At 41.3% G+C, this 22,529-nt stretch overlaps 1 protein-coding gene across 4 annotated transcripts in view; it reads right to left on the bottom strand.

Moving 5' to 3' along the window:
• The window catches only part of ino80 (INO80 complex ATPase subunit), a 177,304-nt gene that overhangs the window by 59,867 nt on the left and 94,908 nt on the right, over positions 1–22,529 (bottom strand). For all 4 annotated transcript variants that reach the window (XM_048537886.2, XM_048537889.2, XM_048537887.2 and 1 more), the window contains one exon: positions 14,457–14,682. In XM_048537886.2, the coding sequence (XP_048393843.1) occupies positions 14,457–14,682 (226 nt within the window). The remainder of the gene's footprint in view (positions 1–14,456; positions 14,683–22,529) is intronic.

Below are 22,529 nucleotides of genomic sequence, written 5' to 3'. Positions count from 1 at the left end.
ATGAATGGTGTGAGGGGTGTGTTGGCAGGCCAAATAGTAAGTCTCTGCAGTTAATCAAAAGTGTCAGATGGTGTGAGTAAAGTGTCAACAGCTGAATAGTAAGTGAGGTGGAGCAATAATTACAAAAAAATAAAAATAATAAGACAAACTCATTAGCTGGAATAATCTGGTAGGTAGAAGAGTTGCATGCCGAGGGTCTAACCAAAGTAAGTAGTAATCCAAAGCTGTACAAACTAATTAAGGTAGAGAGATCATAACAAGCTATCAAGGAGGTGGTGTTAAGACAAGACCGTAAGGAAGATTTTCCAGATATAGAACAGTATGGCGGGCTTACATGTCTCCCAACACAAACCCAAGATCATGATTGAGGATGTCTTCATGGGTATGGAACTTGGCTATTGATTGATTATTGATTTAGTATCATGTGTACCAAAAAGCAGTGAAAAATTTTATTTGCAAGCAGTATCCTCCCCCCACTATCATTTAGAGCGTTTAAGATTTAAATTTTTATTAGCATTTTATTCCTGTTTTGTTAATTACTTGTATTTTGATTTTAATTTGCCATGCTGGGATTTGAAATCATGTTTCTGGATCTTTTGTCTGGACTTCTGGATTAGCAACACTGTGACTTTCTTACCATCCCTATTCAAGGCCTCACATGTTCCTAGAAGTTCATTGACCTCGGAGAATGTTAGAAGAAAACATTTGTGCCAGCCAAGCCCAAAGCAACTCAGCTCTTCATTTTTCTTGGAAGACATGTCATGGGAGTTCTGACTATGATACCACCTAATTTGTTACATTACCAGGATACTCAAAGAATGTGGAAAAAAAAAAGAGAGCAAGATAATGGGATAAGCAGTGAAATAACAACACGTGGACTTTGGCATTAGAAAGCTGAATCTCATTCTGTTACAGTGTAGCTTAAGCTTCCTTAGACTGAAGTTACCACAGGGATCACACTAGGAAATGGACTCGAAAGACGGTTTCTCATTTGGTTACAAAATACCAAATCATTTAGTTTACCAGATTAAAATGTTTATATGACCATCAACTGCTCAGGAGAAACATGCCAAAAGCACCAGCTGAATGAGTTTTCTGACCCTGTACTGATCAGAGACAGACAGCGGTATGTCACTGGGCTAGCAATCCAGAGGCTCAGGCGAATTTTCTGGGGATATTACATAGCTGGTGCAATTTACAATCACTTTATGACATTCTGGAATTGAAAAGCAGTCTCAGTAATGATCATGAAAATCACTGATTGCGCTAAAAATCCACCTGTATCGCTAATGTCATTTAGGTGAAGTGAAACATATCTTACCAACCTTCACACACAACATGGAATGCCATCAGTTTTTGCTTCATAGACATGCTGGCTTCCTTTGTTTAAACTATAGCACTTCCTTCAGATAAAACTGATTTCTGCTATGAAGCACTCAAGCAAGGAAGGTCATATTTGTTCTGGGCTCAACTGATTGGAAAATTGATAAGGTGACTTCACACACTCACAAAGTTAGGAAGAGCAAGGAACCACAGGAGAGCTGTATTGTCAAAAGGTGCATTCAACAAACCAATAATTCAAACAAGGTCCTAATGCCAGTTCAAGACAAGGTTGAAAATCCTATTGTACTAGGAAGAGAAAAGCATTGCCCTAGTGTCAGTATTCCCTCTTCAACCATTAACACCAAAAGCCAGATAACTTGTCATCTAATTGTTTGATGTAGGATCTTGCTTTCTGCAAAATGGTTGATATATGTCACTGCTGCTGCACATCAGGGTTGCACTTTGAAACCTCTTAAAGATTCACTTTCTACAAATACAAGTCTTGATTTGTCTGTGCAATGGGATAACCGTCCATGATCTGTAAAATTATAAACCCTTCTCAAAAGATCTAATCAATACCTAACTATCAATTTGTTGTTGCAGTGTTAAACTCTCAACAGGACCTTTAAGAAAAGCGGGAGGGTTTGAACTGTAAAAATATGCGACAAAACTAGTAAGAGAAATGTCAGTGCTGTTTGTGAACCTAGCCGGTCTATTTTTCCTGTTTGCAATTTATATTTAGCTTGGAGCTGGGAAGGGAAATAGGAGATGGTTTGGCCCAGATGTGGACTGCTCTATAACTCATTTCCACAACAGGAGGAAATTCAGAGGTAACCTTCCTGGTTGCTTTGCTGGCAGGGAACACAAGTGAAGCATTTAACAGAAGCAGGGCTGATTTTCTACTTTGACGTGACAGGGGGGAAGAAGTAACCAGAGAACAGAAGTAAAGGAGTTACAGACCTAGTTGACAGAGTGACAGGACTATATCGTTGCTTCAAACAGAGAAAGCTCCATTTTATATATAACAATTATTTTTATCCTGTCTGACAATGACCTCCCTTCCAGTCATGGCTGCCCAATGTCTTGGAATAAGCTACGGTTCCCAAAACAGCCCCACAGTCCAATGTGCTAGCTGGGTACTCCACAAACATGTCAGCTAATCTCCAGCCACCCTGGGCTCAGGTTAACAATCACTAAAGGAATAATTTTGTAAAGATAGATTTTCCCTAAAGAAGTGAAGTTATTCGTGCTATATACACACACTCGACTCCCCCAATATCACAAGTTTTATAATTCTAGAGAAAGACACTGTAAACATTATCACTATTTAAAACTAAGAGTAGTGACTCCAACTTTAACTGATGAACTGTTATCCAGACATTTCCATGGAATCGCCTTGACAGAAGCTTTTCATTTAGACAAAATTTACAGCCGAGTTCTACCAGAGTGTACCTCTACAACCTGAGGGAAAAAAAGTTTAAATCACTTACAGAAGGTGTACATCTTTCCCTGAAGGTGCTGTCTCTGCTAAACACAGCCCCTATGTTCATGGCTACGCAGGGCAGCATTCTCATCTCTGATCAGTTCAAATCTGACTCCCAGAGAGCAGTACACAACCCAGGCTGTCAATGAAGTGCAACACGAGGGGACATCTACACCTTCGGTGGTGCTGGCTTTTACGTGTTACTTTAAACATAGGCCCTATTTCTCTTCTCAAACGGACATTAAAGATCTTGGTCCACTAACACAAGAAGGGAACTCTCCCGAATGTTATGTCCAACATTGGTGTGTCAGCTGAAATAAAACTAACCATCTGATCATGGTCATATTGCATTTAACGGAGCGTTACTGTGTACAAACTGACCACCGTGAGGAGCTGACATGAAAAACAAGTTGAGACCTGCAGCAGAGGAGTATAATTTTATGGAACAGTGGGCAGCTTGAGGGGCTTAATGGTCTAATCATGCTCCAGTTTCTCATATTAGATTTCTCATGTTACAACAGTGACTACATTACAAAAGTACTTAATTTGACTGTAAAGTGAGTGGGGCATCTAAAAGTCACAAAAGGCATTATATAAATGAATGTCAATCTCTCCCTAGTAACACACCAAATGGACATCCTGTACAAGAGTGAAAGACAGCAGGCATCACAAACCACCTCAACGGATCATCACTTGCAATGCCTGTCTACTTTATAGTGAGTAAAATTGTAAACCCTGGGCCTTACTTCCACTTTCTGAATCCATGTAAAGGAAGACGTAATGGAGACACTGTTTTTCAGCATTCTCCATGAAATCAAGAGGCCAGGGACCAATTTAGATGTCTCAGTCTGTGAAACAACTTCCAGTCTGTGAAGGAGTAATTGAGGTACTAGAATATAAAGTGAAACACTGTAGCTTTGTGAAAAATATTTTGAATGTTTTTGCAAAATGTTAATAAGGATGTTTTAAGCTTTTTCAGCTAAGCTTATCAGAGCACTTTCTACATCTGGAAACGCAACATTCAATACAGCTGAGCTCAAGCATAGTATTTCAGTCTGAATGCAGCCTGATATGTTGGACCTGCTTTAAACAATTACAAAACATGCAAGTCTGGACAGTAGAAGGAAATGTTTACATTTTTGCGTCAAAACATCAATAAAAAGCAGAGCAGCAATGTAACCAAGTGAATGGATTAACTCCTTGAGGAAAATCACGTCCCTGCAATAGATAAAACGCAAACTGACTATTTCCCAGTTTAATTCTAGAACACAGGCCATTCACAATGCAATATGAGCCTCAGTCTAAGCGAACAGCTCAGCATCACGATGTTGATACTCTTACCAAAGGACTCCTTAATTTGTCCAGCTTAGTGTCACTGTTCTGGGCACTTTGAAACACAGGAGTAGACTATTTAGCCCCTTGGGTTTGAGCCTGCTCCACCATTCGTAACTAATCTTTGACTCATATTCCTTCATACTTTCAATTGATTAAAAGTACATTATTCTCAGATTTAAAATTTACAACTGATCTGACATCAGTTGTGATTTGTGGTCGAGAATTTCCAACTTCTGCACCTGTGTGTACAACTGTCGATTTCTAATTTCACTCAAAGCTCTGCCTCTAGTTTTTAGTCAATGCCAGAATCCTAGACTCCCTAAGTAGTTGAAAGAGTTTTTGTTTATCTATTTAAAAATTTGTGACTAAATCACCTCAAGTTTCTACAGTCATAAAATACAACCTCAGTGTATCTAATCTAATCCTGTAATTTAACCACGAAGTCTTTATCTGTCGAGACCTCTGATCTCTGGAACACCAAGCAGAAAATCCAGACTTGTATTAGTACAACATGATTTTTTGAAACTCAAAGTGCAACTATTATTCCTGACTTGCAGCTACAGCTTTTCTGGCAAACATATTAAATCAAGCTTCATCTTACTTCAAGTCTTCTATCTTGGAGATGGACATGTGACAGTAACAGTAACATCACTGGATTACTAATCTATAGAACCATGCAAATAAACCAAGGACAAGGGTTCAACCTTACAACAATAGCTGATGGAATTTAAGTTCGATTAATAAATCAGGAACTGAAAGATAGTGTCAATGATGGGTGCCATAACAATTACTATGAACTGTTGGAAAGTACCCATCTAATTCACTAAGGCCCTTTAGAAAAGCAAATTTTCCATTGTTATCTAGTCTGACTTACAGGCACATAGTTGTTGACCCTTAATTATCCTTTGGAATGGCCAAACAAGTAACATTAGTCATGGGTAATCATGCCAATATGATTGCGAAGGTGGAGGAGGGGTGAAGTGGTGGAGGTGGAAAGAGCACCTATGCTTTTGTTTTGCATCCAGGGTAGGGGTGTGAGGACAACTCTGGGGGCAGTGCAAAGGTGGTGATTTCACTTTGCATTAAGCTTGTGCTATAGCAGTCCCAGAAACATTCAACGGGGACAATGAGGAAGGAGCTTTGTTTTGTATCTAGCTACGTATCAAAGTCTATTTGATGGCTCCAATGGAACATATTTTACACACACACACGCGCACACTTTTTATAGATCAACTGACACCACAGGCTACAGTATCCTCAGGCACTGACTGGATTGAACCTGCCCAGTCAGCAGTAATCACCTTGGGCAGGAGCCCATCAGGCCCAACGCCTGGATTATGAAGTTGTTGAAGCATGTTGCCTCCTATGTTGTGTGGTGTCACCAGTCGTCTCGGGTAGATGAGAGCTGGTTGTTGCTAAGCATGTGGAGACCAGTGTGGGAAGCTCATGAACTCAACTGCGACACCGACCGTGGGGCCCATGCTGAGCCGGAAGTATTTACTGCAGACTGCTGTCCTCAGAGAGGATAGTAGCTGTGCAATACACCACGTAAACAGATCACTTTCTGCCTTTTAACCCTGCCTGAGTCAGATTGCAATCACTCATTCACTTCCCATTCATAATAGTGGAAATTGCTGACACCTTTAAGAGTAAAGAGGTCAAAGGCAGTTACAGCTGCTGTTACACTCAGCACCACACTGTGACATTGAAGAGTAATAAACTAGGTTCAATCTCCCTTGGCTGGGTTCAATGTCATCAGAAAGCTCGTTCCAAGTTATATTTGTAACACAATGAGTTAGTCCAATCCAAAATGTCTGAAATAAAACAAACCAGTGCCAGTTTTGTCACTAAGTATCAATTGTTGTCATCAGTTCCAAGACAGTGCAGAGAAATCAATAGTACAATACATGAAAAACAGTGCTACTGTGGCTATAAATCTGTAACAAATACACTCAATGTTGTGCAGTAAACTAGTACTGTATCCTCGTGTTATAATGTGAAAAGAGACCTTTCGAATGTGCACACCAAAATGAAGCCAAAACTCCCACATAAAAAGCTATAAGACATCGAAAAGATGTTTCAAATTGCAAGAATAAAAAGAAACTCTTAAAAAGTGACATTCAGAAAATAAAACATCAATATTTCTGCCAATGGATCAGAACTGAAATGCCACAAGGATCTCTGTTAGAGAACAAAGTGTAGGGCAGCTGAAAAAACAGTCAAGCTAAGCATAACTGGATGAGTCCTGTCACAGTGGTTGCAGAGGAGTTACAGTGGATGTGTGAGGATGGCACAAGACAGACTGGTGTACTGTGACAGAGATCTCCTAGCAGGGATACTCGCAAGCAGCAGCGTCCACCAATACTGCACCCTGATGCTGCACAATGACAGACCAGCATCCATTCTTAACTGTAGCCTTGTTGTACAGTGGAATCTCTGCATCTAGCTTTATGATACTTCAGTGTGTGGGAAGGTGCTGCAGATTCCAGGCGCACAAACTGCAATAGTAATACTTCAATGAGATGTGATGTGTGCTAATGGATGCGTTCACTAACTATGCCACTGAAATACAAGATTATACAATTTGTTTCAACATCTATGCTTTCATGGAGAGATACAGCAGTCAATTCTGTGATTAGTTGCTTTCATGACTTTACTGAATAACTAAAAATATTCGGAGAAGCGTCTTTTGCATTAAGTGTGCTGAGCCTAAAAGCTAATGGGTACAGATTTAATATGCGGTCTCCCATTCATAGCCCATTTTAGCCATTGGTATTCTACCACCACCCAATGGCAGTGATCAAGCAGTGCAATTCTCTGCATGACCTGGAGTTCCAATAGACTGTCTCAAGAACAAAACCTCCTGCCAAATCAGTTATCAAAGTGATACTTTAAATAAAAATATCACTCGTGGTATATACATATTAGTTTTCTAGACGGAGAAAGAAAATGTAGCAGGGGAAGTACAATTAAAAGAGGAATGGTAATTTGAAAAAAAATGTGCGGGCTGGAAGGAGCTCAGAGCTGCCAGTAACAACGCAAGAGATGGCTTTGAGAAGGTGGAGAATTTGAAAGGGAGAGATTAAGAGTTGAATGATAGTCTTCCACTGCTCCCCCTCTATCCCCAGGTGGACTAATGGGACATTACGTTAACGAGATTTGTGTATTTAAGGAATTGCTAAATAGAGGTAACAGAATGGCTGAATCGTTCGTTGGGAGAGCCAACGTGCAGCACGGAAATGAGAGATGGGGGAGGAAGGGGAGGGAAAATTACAATCGATGTTGAAAATCATTAAGAATATATCCCCTCAATTATATTAAAAAAGAGTGCTTTTAATGGAGCCTGTCCTTATCCATGTTATCACATTGGAGGGTTTCCCTGAAGGATGAGGTGTGTGTGGTCAGTTATGATTTCTGGTTCATTCCACTATTAAAATACAGGCTGGTCGTTGCATTTCTCCAATTCATTCCAGATTCAAAACAACATGAGTAGTTGAGATAACACGGAGTGAAACTGGATGAACACAGCAAGCCAAGCAGCAGAGGAGCAGGAAAGTTGACATTTCTGAAGAAGGATCTCGACCTGAAATGTCAACTTTCCTGCTCCTCTGACGCTGCTTGGCCTGCTGTGTTCATCCAGCTTCACTCCGTGTTATCTCAGATTCTCTAGCATCGGCAGTTCCTACTATCTTTGTAACATTAGAAGTTGTTTTGGTTTACACTTTAGAAGCAAGATGAAAATCCAATTTTAAGGGCTAGCATTCAGAAACAGCTCACACATTAGTATATGCTCATTATGATCCTTCCAACAATTACTTTCTGGAGCCTTCACTGGTTCCCATCTAATATCAATAATTTGTATTTGTTTAAATGGCTTGTGCTTTTCCTGGGAAAGATGACCAGTTGGGATGATGCGAACATCCCGGACCTCCTCCAAACAGCTACTAAATTGAGGCCAAGTAGCAAGCAGCTCATAATATTGTGGACAGGTCAGGGAGGGCAGCACAAAGGCCGCTGGAGAATTCTGTGAGGTTCTCTGCTGGCAAAATATACGGTGATTCCGTGCTGGCTTTCCTCTTCGTCTGAGTGTTTAAAACCAGATTTGATGCCACTGAATTAGACTGATCTGTTTATCAATGCCCTTCTCTTTACACTCTTGAAAACTATCCTGCATCAGAGGCCTCAACTTCGGTGTCTCCAATATTGTCAACTATGAACTCTTATTCTGGGGTTGCTGGGTTTTCTGTTCAGGATGCCTAGCTCCTTGTCAAATTGATGGGGTTTTCATACAGCACTACTTCACTAATAATCTCACATCAATCATTTCCTCACTCGCACTTCCTGTTACTGCAGGCTGGCAGAGAAACAGAAACATAGTTTTCCTGTCCCTTTCCTTCAACTCCTTGTCCTGAACCTTTCAGATGGCGTGATCAGGCAACCTTTACTCAAAGGCTGTTTTTCTCAGAGCAGCAGCTAACGCTGGCATGTTCTACATATTTTTTCCGCTCTGCTATCTGCTCTGTAATCTCCAGCAGCTGAGAACAGTTGGATTGTTTACCTCTGTTTCAAGTAAGCAATTATTGTGCGGAATATACTATTATAGCTTCAAACACAACCTCACCAACTACAACTGTCTAGGACTAAGTTCTGATTTGACTGGTTCCCTACTGCCTGAGGCACAGGCACCATTTGATGCAATTTGAGCCATTCTGATCAGCCCTCGCTGACTCCAGTAAAGGCAGCACTCCGATGTCACAGTAGGAATCACACAGAATATGGAGATGGCAGAAATTCAGCCAGGAGACTTCCTCTGACTTGTGCTGGTAAACATCAAAACAAAATGCGACATGCAGATTCTAATGACAATGCAGACACGGGTACCACTGCAGAAATGCAATCTAGTAATACACAATTCTATCTTTAAGTCAGTCAATTCTTATTGCCATAGATACCACTCTGCACAGGTTAACAGGGAACCAGAGCATTTCCAATGAAACAGTGACATTCTAATTTGGTGAAGGCCACTGTATTAACCTGAAGTTTCACAGAAGGTAGGTTTTGTCAATACTCAATATCATCATTTTTATTTCTTCTGTTCGGTAGCGTATTTTCCATTTTGATTTAACCACTATATTGTCGCATTTGGTGTGTATCTTGCCCCTACAGTTTTGATTAAATTTCTGGCCAGTTTGCCAGGCTATTTTTCCACTACATTGACCATTTGAATTCGTTAAGATAGATGGAGATTAAGGACTCAAATATGAATAATCAAGGGGCTAAAATTGAGGCACACCAGGTAGAAATCTGCGAGGGATTTTAATGCAGTGGATAGACTGTTGAAGGGTCAGTAACAAGGGGGCAAACTCTGAAGGTGCAAACGGCCCATAACTTTCGAAAGTTATGGGCCAAGTGTTGGAAAGTGGTATTAGTGTAGATATAGCATACTTTTGGTGCTACAGACTTGACAGGCTGAAAGGCCTCTTCTGAACTGTATGATTTTATCAGACATACAAAACAACCTCTCTATATCTACCCTGTCAAGTCCCCTATGTATTTTCTATGTTTGATAGAATCATACAGAGGTTGTTTTCTCTTGTAGGACGGTCTAGGAACAGGGGCATAATTTCAGGGTAAGGGGTCACCTACTCAAGATAGAGATGAGGAAATTTTTTCTTCAGAGTAGTGAATCTATGGAATTCTTTACTGCAAAGAGGCAGGTCACTATGTTCAAGGCTAAGATGGATATCTGACTAATAGGGGAATAAAGGGTTACGGGGAGAAAACTGTTGATCTGATAATCCTCATCTCTACTAAACTATGATCTCATTACTTGCCAGAGCATAGGTTGAATGACTACTTTTGCTCCTATGTCTTATGATCTTATAGATTATTGTTCGCAAAACACAACATCAAGGAGTTGATTCAAAGTTTTGGTTTCTGCCAATGATTTAAAAATGCACTTGACAAATTTACAACATTGAAAAAATCAAGTCCAGTAACAAAACATACACCTTGTGCTTCATCATTGAATGCTTTTGATCTTAGCAACAAAGCATTAAATAACTGCTGCTGACTGGGTATAACTGGGTGAATCAATTGTCAATGATACATGTTAAGGTGTTGTCTGCAGTATTCAAAGGCAAACGTTGCAGCAAAAACTGCATATGTAAGCCTCTGCTGAGAACTGCAAAACATTCTCAGAGCAAGCCAATCACCATGGCTTCTACCAGACATTTTATCAACTACGTCACCCTGCAAACTACTGCCGCTTTGGTCATGTTTCGTAGTAAATAATTCAGCATTGCATATATGAATATGGAAAACCTAGCATTTACAAACAAGCATGGGCATCAAACATGGCTACACTTCACTGGGATGAGTGTGCAGGCAGCTGCATTTGTGATCAATATAGGATATAGGCAACACCACTGTCCTCAACAAGGCAGCTTAATGGTGTTGGAGAATTTTAAAAATTAATTTGGTTAAGGAGTGGGAACTAGAACATACCATTATATAGGAAATAGAAGGTGCACAGAGATTGGGTGAGAAGGTAACACTACAGTGATAAATAATAAAGTGATAACAGACACCTGGATGAACCAAGTACCCAGCCGTGCTGTAAATGTATCTGGATACAAGGTTTTAGAGAAAGAGCAGACAAATAAATAACTGGAGCAACTCAGTAGGTCTGACAGCAATTTTAGAGAAAGCAGAGTTAACACTGTTGGTCCATTAATCCTTCTTCAGAAAAGGAGGGGGCAGCAATATTGCAATTAATGTGATAGTGAGGTAGTTCCAATGATGTGGAATCTGTATGGGTGGAGCTGAAAGACAGACGAAAAACATTAATGGGAATTATATATAAATTGTAGGAGTGATATTGGGAATGGTATTAAACAGGAAATTTGAGATGCACGCAATTACAGAATAAGTGTAAATGTAGATAACCAATTTGCATACAGATTGTGCAAAATTGAATTAATAACAATATCACAGAGGAGTAATTTCTCGTGTGTATATGGCCAATATGTAGAAGAATTAACTGGAGAACAGACCGTATTGTACTGGGCAATGTTTAACAAGAAAGTATGTTTGGGATGAGCAACCATAATGTATAGGGTTCTTCATCAAGTTGAAGAGGTGTGGTTGATTCTGAGACTAGGGACCAGAATCTAAACAGAAGAAACTATGATGATATGGGGCAGAAGTTGGCTATAACAGACTGTGAGACGTTACTCAAAGAGAATATCATGGAAAGGCAATGGCTAACGTTCACAGGCAGTGAGTGAACTACAGCAATTGTTCAGTCTTGACCAATCTTCTGAGGGAGGGTCACAGGACCTGAAACGTTAACTCTTTTGCCTTCACAGATGCTGCCAGACCTGCTGAGCTTTTCCAGCAACTTAGTTTTCGTTCCTGATTTGCAGCATCTGCAGATCTTTCGGTTTTTAATTGTTCAGTCTTGTCTGAAACAAAAAGTAAAATGGGAAAAGTGGACAAAGCATGGCTTACAAGGGAAATTAAGAGATAGTATTAGATCTGAGAAAGAGGCATACAAATTGACCAGAAAAGAAACAGAACCAAGAAAGGGCAACAGGTATTGATTAAGAAAGGGAAAATAGCATACAAAAGAGTAAGCTTGTGTAGAAAAGAGAAGTGACTGTAAAAGTGTCTGTAGATATTTCGAGAGAAAAAGACTGAAGACAAATGTGGGTCCCTTATGTTCAGAAACAGAATAATTTATAATGGGGAACAAAGAAATGGCTAATCAACTAAATGCAAACCTTCTGCACAAAAAAGGTCATGCCAAAAATGTTGGGGAATACATTTTGGTGGTGAGGGGGAGGAACTGAAGGAAATCAGTATTCATAGGAAAATGATGGGATTGAAAGCTGGTGAATCCTCAAGATCTAATAATCTACATCCCAGAATACTCAAGGCAGTAACCCTAGAAATAGTGGATGCATTGTTGGTCATCTTCCAAGATCCTGCAGACGTTGGAATAGATATTAAAGACCAGAAAGTAGCTAACATATCCCCTACTTTAAAAGGGAGGTAGAGAGAAATCCAGGAATTATAAACCAGTCAGCCTAACATTGGTAGTTGGTCGGTGGGGAGGAATGCTAGAGTTCAAATTAAAAGATTTAATAACAGAGTGCTTGCAACACAGTGGCAGAATCAGGTAGCGTCAGCAAAGATTTGTGAAAGGGAGGTCACGTTTGACAAATCTACTGGAATTAGAACATAGAACACAGTACTGTACAGGGCAGGAGTGGGCCATTCGGTCCATGGATGATGTGCCGAACATGATGCCAAATGAAATTAATCCGTCCGCCTGGTCATATAGCCCCATCATTCCTTGCATATGCATATACTCATCCAGAAGTCCCCTAAATATCCTTATTGTATCTGCCTCCACCACCCACCACAATCCATACTCCTACAACTGTGTAAAAAAAAAACTTACCTCTCACTTTTCTTTCGCACTTTTCCCCTCTAACCTTAAATGTCCTCTAGTATTAGTCATTTCAACTCTACGTCAGAATATTTTTCCATCAACACTCTGCATCTTACAATTTTATAGACTCCTATCAAGTCGCTCCTCAGCTTCTGCTGCTCTAGCGCATCCTTAAGAGCTCATACTCTAATCCAGGCAGCATGCTGGTCAACCTTTTCTGCACCCCCTCCAAAGCGTAGACATTTCCTGTAATGTGGTGAACAGAATTGAATGCACTGCTGAGTGTGATGTAACCGAAATCTTACAAAGCTGCAACATGATATCCTGACTCTTGCATTTAATTCCCCAACCAATAGAGACAAGCATGCTATATGCCTTCTTTACCACCCTATCTACTTGCATGGCTACTTTCAGGGAGTTATGGACTTGAACACCTTCTGCACATCAATGCTCTTCAGAGTCTTGCCATTAACTGTATACTTTTCTTTAACACGCAATCTCACAAAGTGCAGTACCTCACATGAACCCAGATTAAACTCCATCTGCCATTTCTCCACTCATATCTGCTAGTGATCTAATATCCTAATATATGCTTTGACAACTCTAGTAACACTCAAGGAGTTCCAGGACAAAGAAACCAGCTTGAACATACTCACTCCCTCCACTATCAAGCACAGTAGTAGCAGTGTGCCCCAGTTATAAGATACACTGCAATAAATCAAAGTATCTTTTAATAGCACCTACCAAATCAGCAGTCTGTACCATTCAGAGGAATGGAAACACCACCATTTAAAAGTTCCCTCTAGGGCCAGACATCATACTGATTTGGAATACACTCCAGAGTCCCTAGTGTGGAAATAGGCTCTTCAGCCCAACAAGTCCACACCAATCCTCAGAGAATCCCACCCAGACCAATTCACCGAATCTATGCACCCCAGAACACTATGGGCAACTTAGCATGGCCAATCCAACTAGCCTGCACATCTTTGGACTGTGGGAGGAAACCGGAGCACGCAAAGAAAACCAATGTAGACACAGGGAGAATGTGCAAACTCACACAAACAGTTGCCCGAGTGGGAATTGAACCCAAACCCTGGTGCTGTGAGGCAGCAGTGCAAACCACTGAGCCACCGTGGCATCCCATCTGCTTCTTCAAAATGTTGATGGGTCCTTTGCAAACAGCATAGTGGGTATACCTACATCAGGCAGACCATAGCATTGTTGGTAAGCTGCTTTCAATGGCAATTAGGAGGAGAGCAACAAATGCAATCCTTTCCCGTGAGGCTCAATCATATGAAATCAAATGAAGCAAATCTCCAGTTTTAGAACACTTTATATCACATAAAAGTATCACAGGAAGCCAAATACTCCTCCAACAGGAGTTTCCTAATCAAAGTACTGTTGAGAAAACATAAATGGCTTACTTTGTAGGTACTTGCTGCTGTGTCTGCAAAGGATCTGTAAAGTGTACATCGGCAATAAAAACCCAAAACAATTGATAGACAATACACAACACTAATGGGCCAACCAATTTACACTTGCACAATGTATTGGATATTGCCTCATCTCTCTAAATTAAATAGGGCATTTGAAGTCAACAGGAATGAACACAACACGAATGTTGAAGGAGCAGGAACCGATCTACAGATTGTTTGATTTCAACAAACAAGCTACATGTCAATTTCAAGCAAACTTCCTCAAACACAGCAGCTACAACAATGCTTGACACAAATATAAGATCGACCAAGGGTCCTGAATGCTACAGTTGAAGATTGAACTTCTAACATACATGTATACACCTCTCACATAATCATGTAACAAAATAGAATCAGAAAAGTGAAATCCCCATCAATTTACCAGGAATCCTAATGAAGGACCAGCCATGTCTTGACTGAACAGCTAACAAACCACCAGGATTTTCAAGGAAGAAGAAGGACAGCCGATTTCTCCAATGAAGAGCTAGATCCGGGGTTCCATACAAGAGGCACTGCTTGGCAGAAAGGTGACCACCTTCCTTCATCAGTCGACGCTCATTCTCTGCACTCCGGTCACAGCAGTACATGTCCCGTGGAACAGCAGTTACCTTGAGATACATGCAGGGCAAAACATTAGTGTTAACCGAAGAAAAACATTACATCAGTACACTGCACAGTTAATATCAATCTCACAACAGATGTTGCCATTAGCAGCAATTCGACAATGCTAGTTGTTCAGTTCAATGATATCTATGGCTTTCGTAGGGAACTACATGAATGATCTGGATGAAAGAACGAAGGGCACAATTGCTAAATTTGCAGATGATAAAGACAGGTGGAGGGACAGGTAGTGTTGAGGAAGGAGGTTGCAGAGGGATTTTGACAGGCTAGGAGAGTGGGTAAAGAACTGTTAATGGAACACAGAAAGATGAAGTTATGTACTTTTGTTGGGAACAATAGGATGTGTAGATTACTTTCTAAATGGGGAAAAACTTCAGTAATCTGAAGCACAAAGGGACTTGGGAGTCCTAGCTCAGGAATCTTTTAAGGTTAATATGCAGGTTCAGTTGACTGTTAGCACTTACTTTAAGAGGGCTAGAATACACATTAGCAGAAAAGTTCTGCTGAGGCGGAATAGGGCTCTGATCAGATCGTATTTGGAATACTGTGAGCAGTTTTGGGTCCCACACCCAAGGATCAATGTGCTGGCCCTGGAGGGGATCCAGAGGAGATTCACAAGAATGATCCCAGGAATGAAGGGCTTGTCGTAAGAGGAGCAGTTGAGAACCCTGGGTCTGTACTCAATGGAGTTTAGAAAGACGAGGGGTATCTCAATGAAATTTACGGAATACTGAGAGGCCTGGAGTAGACTTGGAGAAGATGCTTCCCCAAGCAGGAGAGTCAAGGACCAGAGGGCACAACATCAGAGTAAAGGGGCGACCCTGTAGAACTGAGATGAGGAAGAATTTCTTCAGCCAGAGGGCGATGAATCTGTGCAACTCATTGTCATAAAAGGGTGCAAAAGCCAAGTCATAGGGTGTCTTTAAGACACAGATAAGTATGCTCTTGATTAGTAAAAAGATGAAGGATTAAAAGTGGTGTTATGATCTCTATTTTATAGATGTTCACACATAATTAGACTTCTAATTAATCTGGCTCATGACTAAACCAATACTGCTTGCTCTTTGTTGCATCCTGGACATATTGCTGTAGGAAACTAGCCCACACTCCAGAAATTCACAATTTTTTGAGAGGTGCTTGTCAGCCTCTTCTAATCTATGTTAAAGTAAAAATCCCCCATTAATACTACTCTGGCCTTGATACACTTACCTAATTTCTGCATTTATTTAATCTAGCACATCAAAGCTGCTATCAGGAGGTCCATACACAACAAACTATTACAGTTTTAGAGATAGTAGGAACCTCTGATGCTGGAGTCTGAGATAAATTGTCGAGCTGGATGAACACAGCAGGCCGGGCAGCATCAGAGGACCAGGAAAGCTGATGTTTTGGGTCGAATAGAGAGAGGGGAAGGTGATGATGGAAGGTGGATAAAAGGGTTGGAGAGAAGACAGACAGGTCAAGACGACGGAGATAGAGGCAGTAAAGGTGAGTGTAGGTAGGGAGTTGGTCAGTTGAGGGAAGGCAGACAGGTCAAGGAGGTGGGGATGAGGCTAGTCGGTAGGAAGTGGAGGGGTAGGGGTTGGTCAGTGAGGTGGAAGGAGCAGATAAGTGGGAGAGAAGACGGACAGGTCAAGGAGGCAGGGACTGGGATGGTCTTGGGGTGGGGAGATCTTCAAGTTTATGAAGTTCACATTGAGACCATTGGGCTGCAGGGTTCCTTGCAACCTTCGGGTGGCATTGTGGCGGCACTGGAGGCGGCCTAGGATGGACATGTCACCCAAGGAGTGGGAGGGGTAGTTGAAGTGGTTCACGACTGGGAGGTGCACTCATTTGTCACAAACCGAGTGTAGGTGTTTCACAAAGCGGCCTCCAAGCCTCCACTTGGTTTCCCCTATGTAGAGGCGGCCACATCAGGGACAGCAGATACAAAATACCACATTAAACAGATGTTCACCTCCACATCTGCTAATGTGGGAGGTTTTCTTGAGGCCGGGATGGGGGGGTAGGGGCAGATGTGGCAGTGGGGCTAGTGGGGAGTGTGGAGTGGTTAGGGAGTCACAGACAGAGCGGTCCTTCTGGAAAGCAGATAAGGGTGGGAGGGAAAAATGTCCTTGGTAGTGGGATCAGATTGCAGATGGCAGAGAATGATGCATTGAATCAGAGTTTGGTGGGTTAATACGTCAGGACGACTGAGATTCTGTCTTTGTTGTTATTGCAGGGAAGAGGGTGTGAGGGATGAGTTATGGGAAATGCGAGAGATGTGGTTGAGGGAGTTTTTGACTACTGTGGAAGGGAAATTGCGATCCTTGAAAAATGATGACATCTGGCTCGTCTGGGAGTGGAATGCCTCAGCTTGGGAGCAGATACGGCAGAGGCAAAGGAATTGGGAATAGGGGATGGCATTCTTGCAGGAAGGTGGGAGAGAGGAGGTATATTACAGTTTTAGATCCTTTACAACTCCTCAACTAGCCCCTTTGAACACTTTCTCCTTATTTCCCTTCCTCACCGTTGAGGCAATTATGTTTTTCATCCATAAGTCTGCTCCTCCACCTCTGTAATTTTCCCTGTCCATCTTCTAAACCTACACCCTGGTTTATTTGGTTCTCAATCCATGTATCAGTAATGGTTACTGTAGCACAATCTCTACTTTAAATTTGTGCCTGTGACTCATTTACTTCATTCCTCACTCAGTGCAATCATACATAGAACTCTTATTTAGCCGTATTTACACTGCAACCTGCCTCTCAACACGGTTGATTATTTCACTTCCTATTTATTTAATACACTTCTAATTTTCCCATTAATTGCCATTCCTCAAGTAAGATTCCTGACTTCCTTCATTCTGTCATGTTATTTGACCTTGAAACTGTATTGATTTTCCCTGCCCCGAGTTTGTTTAACCTTTAATCCATGTTAGTGACACTGATTGGTGACGGTCTTGAGCAGCGAACTAAAGAATAGCTGTCACATACTGTAAATTGAAAGAGATGCAAAATATGCATACATTCTTTGTCTGAATGCCCTGTGTACTGACATGTGTAGCTTCCAGCATGCCTGATGTGTATAAGATAAAAAGTTACATAATATGTCTTTTTTCAACAATGCTCAAATTCTGTACTAACCAAGAACCCTATGATTGCACATGTGGTGCTGCACCAAAGATGATTCAGCAGCTTTGGATGGAAAACATAGGAGATAAATTAAACATATTAAGTACCACCAGCCAAAATACAAAGAAGCCATGTAACTGACGTGAGTATTGGCTACAGCAACCTGATTTAGGCTTACGAAAAGGCTTCAGCTTGGCTCAGTTAGTAAGAGTGCAGCTTTGTATCCAAGTTGGGGTTTCAAGCTCATAGCACAGCTACGTTATGCGGTCAAGGCTAATACTGTTGTTCAGGTTAGATGTGGCACTGTCTATTGTTTAAATGTGATGGTAAATCAAGTATGGGGCTACATAGCATGTGCACTTAAGACTAATTCAATGAATTTAGTCCTTTTGCATGTGAAAGCAAAACAAACAAATGCATCGAAATCACAACATACAAAAAAAACTCAGTCACGGAAACAGACTCTTCAGTCCAACCAGTAAATGCCAAATAGAACCCCAAACCAAAATAGTCCCATCTGCCTGGCCCATATCCATCCAAATGTCTTTTAAACGTTACATTGGTACCTGCATCCACCACTTCCTCAGGAAGTTCATTCCACATGCAAACCATCTTCTGCATAAAGCATTTGTCCCATGTCTCTTTTTAAAATTTCTCTTCTCTCACCTTAAAAACATGCCCCCTAGTTTTGAAATTCTCCATTTTAAGGAGAAGACAACTACCACCAACTCTATCTATACCTCTTATTATTTTTATAAACTTCTATCAGGTCACCTCTCAACCTCCTACACTCAGCGAATAAAGTCCCAGACTATACCCCCTTTCCTTACAACTCAAACCTTCCATACCTGGCAACATCCTGGTAAATATCTTCTGAATCTTCTCTAGCTTGATAATATCCTTCCTACAACTGGACAACCAGAACTAGAAATAGCATTCCAGAAGAGGCCTCACCAATGTCCTGTACAATCTCAACATGCTCTCCCAACCCCTTACTCAAAGGATTGAGAAATGAAGGCAAGCATGCCAAGAACCTTTTTAACCACCTTGTCTATATGTGATGCAAACTTTAACGAATTTTGTACCTGCAACCCTAAGCCCCTCTGTTCTACAGCACTTCCCAAGGTCCTCCACCCTTGTTTGTTGTACCTCACATTTATCTAGTTTCAACTTCATCTGCCATTTTTCAGTCCATTGACCCATTCGATCAAGATCCCTTTGTAATCTTGGAAAACCTTCTTCACTGTCTACAATGCCACCAATTTTGGCGATATTCACAAACTTACTAAGCGTTCCTTCTATATTCTCTTCCAAATCTCTCTCTCTCGCGCGCACACGCACAAAAGTTGGTGAGATTTACATTCAATTCATAAATCTGAACTTAAAAGTTAAACATCACCATAATGCATTGTTGATCGTTGTAAAACCCATTTATTTCATTCATGTTCTTTAGGACAAATATCTGCCTTCTATGCTTGGTTTGGCCAACGTGCGACTCCAGATCAACAACAATGTGTTTGACTGCTCTTTGATTTGGCTGAACAAACCACTTGATTCAAAAGGGGTGAGCAACAAATGCTGGCCTCGCCAATGATGCCCACATCCCTTGAAAGTAGATAATGAATCCTCCCTCTCCCATCACCAACTATGGTTGACTCTTTAAAATACTGCAAAGAGTCTGTTCTATTTCTTCAATTCGGGCTTTCATAATTCTAAACACTTCTGTCACACTACTTGTAAAATCAACCCTCCCAACAAAAACTGACCCACCTTCTGAAGTCTGTCTCCGTTTCCTCATACCATGTAGTACCTGGAAGAATTTGTTCTGTAGTCTAAAGCCTTAGCACCCTTCCAACAACATGGAGCCCAAAAATGCACAGTGCTTGGATTTTATTGAAGTTTGTTTATAAGTTCATCATTACTTCTTGGTTTTTATGACCCATACTTTGTGATAAAACTTAAAATTCCATTTGCTTTGTTTTTGTTAAGAACACCCTGAAAAGGTTACCATTAATGTTGTATAAAGCTGTGAGCAAGTATTTCCTTCCCCTTATTCATACATTCAGCTGTTTAAGGAATTCACAACTGCGATACAGGAAGACTGCCAGAAATCTGATTATAACGAACTACTGTTCAACTGGAAAATGGCTAAAAAAATTCTGGCTTGCAAAGGCAATGACACTGACTTACAAAAGAAATGCTGCATCAAATCTATGCAGCTTGGAGCACAATTTTAAACATTTACATTGAGAATTTGATATCATCTGGTCTCACAGCCACAAAGGTTTCAAGCTAGAGAGCAAGTAAAAATGGACTGCATGAGGCTGACAGATTTCTAAGCACTTGTTACGACATTTCAATATACATTAATAACTTGCCAGCAAGTCAATATTATGTACATTGAGTTACATTTGATGCTTTATCCTTGTTACTTTTGGACAGTTAAGACAAGAGTGCTCAGCAATAAGTTAGCATTTGCAATGGCATCAAACCAGTAAGGACTAGAATCCACAAGCTTAACTTGAATGTGGTGCAGTGGAAGTGTCCCTAACTCTGAGCCAGGACACCTGATTGATTTGCAAATAATCTGCAACTAGCACATGATCCTGAAATTGGTAAAGATTCAAGCGACCAGTGAGGCTCTATCTCCACACACTGCCAACTTAGCTGCAATTTCTGTTCTTTGTTCAAATCCATGTCGTGTAACATCAGCTTACAACGTCTGAAAGCTGAACCCAATCAGGCTCAGGTTTGTGCTTCTGTAGTTCTTTTGAATGAAATATATGTTGTGCTTCGAGCTTGAGGTAGTCGCTTCCTGGCCCAGCTTCAAGTTCTGATTTATCACATTTCTGCAGATGGATGGCTGGGCTCTTCACAACTAATCCTGCCAAAGAACAAACTGCTGAGCAAACAGTCCGTATACACACGGCAAATACTGAACACAGCGGACAGGAAATGCAAACACTGAAGTGCGGCCAGCTTCCATAAATGCCAGAATCTGCTCTCAGTCTCCTCCTCTTCGCAGAGGCTGGATTCAACAGCACCTGGACTTGATTGCTGCCTATAAACTATGACTAAGATGCTAATCTATTCTATAGGGGTTTTTTTTAATTCCAGACAATGACAGTAATTACTAGAGAACTGACTGGAACTGGGTTAATGATCTCTTGAGGACAGCACGACAGAGAACCAGCACCATCTTATGGCAACCCATGCTCTAATTGTTATTGTTAATGAGCTGACTGGAGTTCCACAAACTGGGATTCAGAACAAATTTACAAAGACATGCAATTTAAGTTGTTTATTCCAAGGTCTACACAATCTTTGCCTTTGTAAAACGACAGAGGCAGTATACATTTCCTGGGCCTAAATAAACCACAATGCTGAACTGCCCCCGCCTGGTTGTGAACCACAAGTGCTGAACAGTTCTAAAAGAACATATGCATCTCAATGCAATAAGCAATGGCTCACATCTCGTGCAGAAACAGGTCTCCTTGCAAAGCAGATAAATAGCTAAGACTCATTGGGCAATAAAAAAATAAACAAATCTGCATTAGATGCCGGACAATAATCAAATCTGCTTAATTTGAGCACGAAAGCTAGGAGAACTACAGGGCAGCAGGGAGACGGCCTATTCTGTCTGTTCTGATAGTTCAGCGTCCCAGCAGATACTGAAGTAATGAAGAGCAGTTTGTTTGCCTGATGTTTTGGCCACGTTACTTCTTCAACCTGACATACATCATTTGCTACAGGAACTGCCATTGCTGGAGAATCTGAGAAAACACAGTGTGAAGCTGGACTAACACAGCAGGCCAAGCAGCATCAGAGGAGCAGGAAAGCTTGACATTTCGGGTCGGGACCCTTCTTCAGAAATGGGGGAGGGGAAAGGGATTCTGAAATAAATAGGGAGATGGGGGAGGCCAATAGAAGATGGATAAAGGTGAAGTTAGGGTGAGACGAGACAGACAGATGAGACAAAGAGACGGGATTAGAGCCAGTGAAGGCAAGTGTAAGTGGGGAATTAGGGGAGGGGGATAGGTCAGTCCAGGGAGGACGTTGGTGGGGGAGAATGAGGTTAGTGGGTAGGGGATGGGGGTGGGGCTTGGGGTGGCAGGCATGGTTAGGGAGGCAGGGACTAGCTGGGCTGGTTTTAGCATGTGGTCGGGGGAAGGAGGAGATTTTGAAACTTGTGAAATCCACATTGATATCCTTGGGCTGCAGAAACGACTTGGGGAAACTTGTGCACCAAACAGAAAGCCAGTACAGAGGTGCAGCAGGTAATCAGGAAGGCTAATGGAACGTTGGCTTTAATTTCAAGGAGGCTGGCATGTATGAGTAGAGAAGTCCATCTGCAACTGTGCAAGGTGCTGGTAAGGCCAGTTCTGGAGTTGAGAGCAGTTTTGATCCCCTTATGTAAGGAATGATACCATTTCATTGGAGGCAGCTCGAGAAGGTTCACTAGGATGATCTCGATATTGCCTTTCATACCAGATGAACAAAAGCGAAACAGATTGAGACTGTACTCACTGGAATTTAGAAGAATGAGACTTGGCTACATTGAAACAAAAGGCTTGACACGGTCAATACCAGGAGAAGGTTTCCCCTCATGCGAGAGTTTTTTTTCTGAAACCAGATGACAGTCTCAGAATAAAGGGGGGCAGCAGCACTTTGCACAATTGCAGTAGGGCTTCCCTACTCATACATGCCAGCCACCTTACAAT

Source organism: Stegostoma tigrinum, chromosome 10 (genome assembly GCF_030684315.1).
Source record: "Stegostoma tigrinum isolate sSteTig4 chromosome 10, sSteTig4.hap1, whole genome shotgun sequence".
Taxonomy (NCBI): Eukaryota; Metazoa; Chordata; class Chondrichthyes; order Orectolobiformes; family Stegostomatidae; genus Stegostoma; species Stegostoma tigrinum.
Note: the sequence above shows the minus strand (reverse complement) of the source record. Positions and strands in the feature narration are given on the sequence as shown.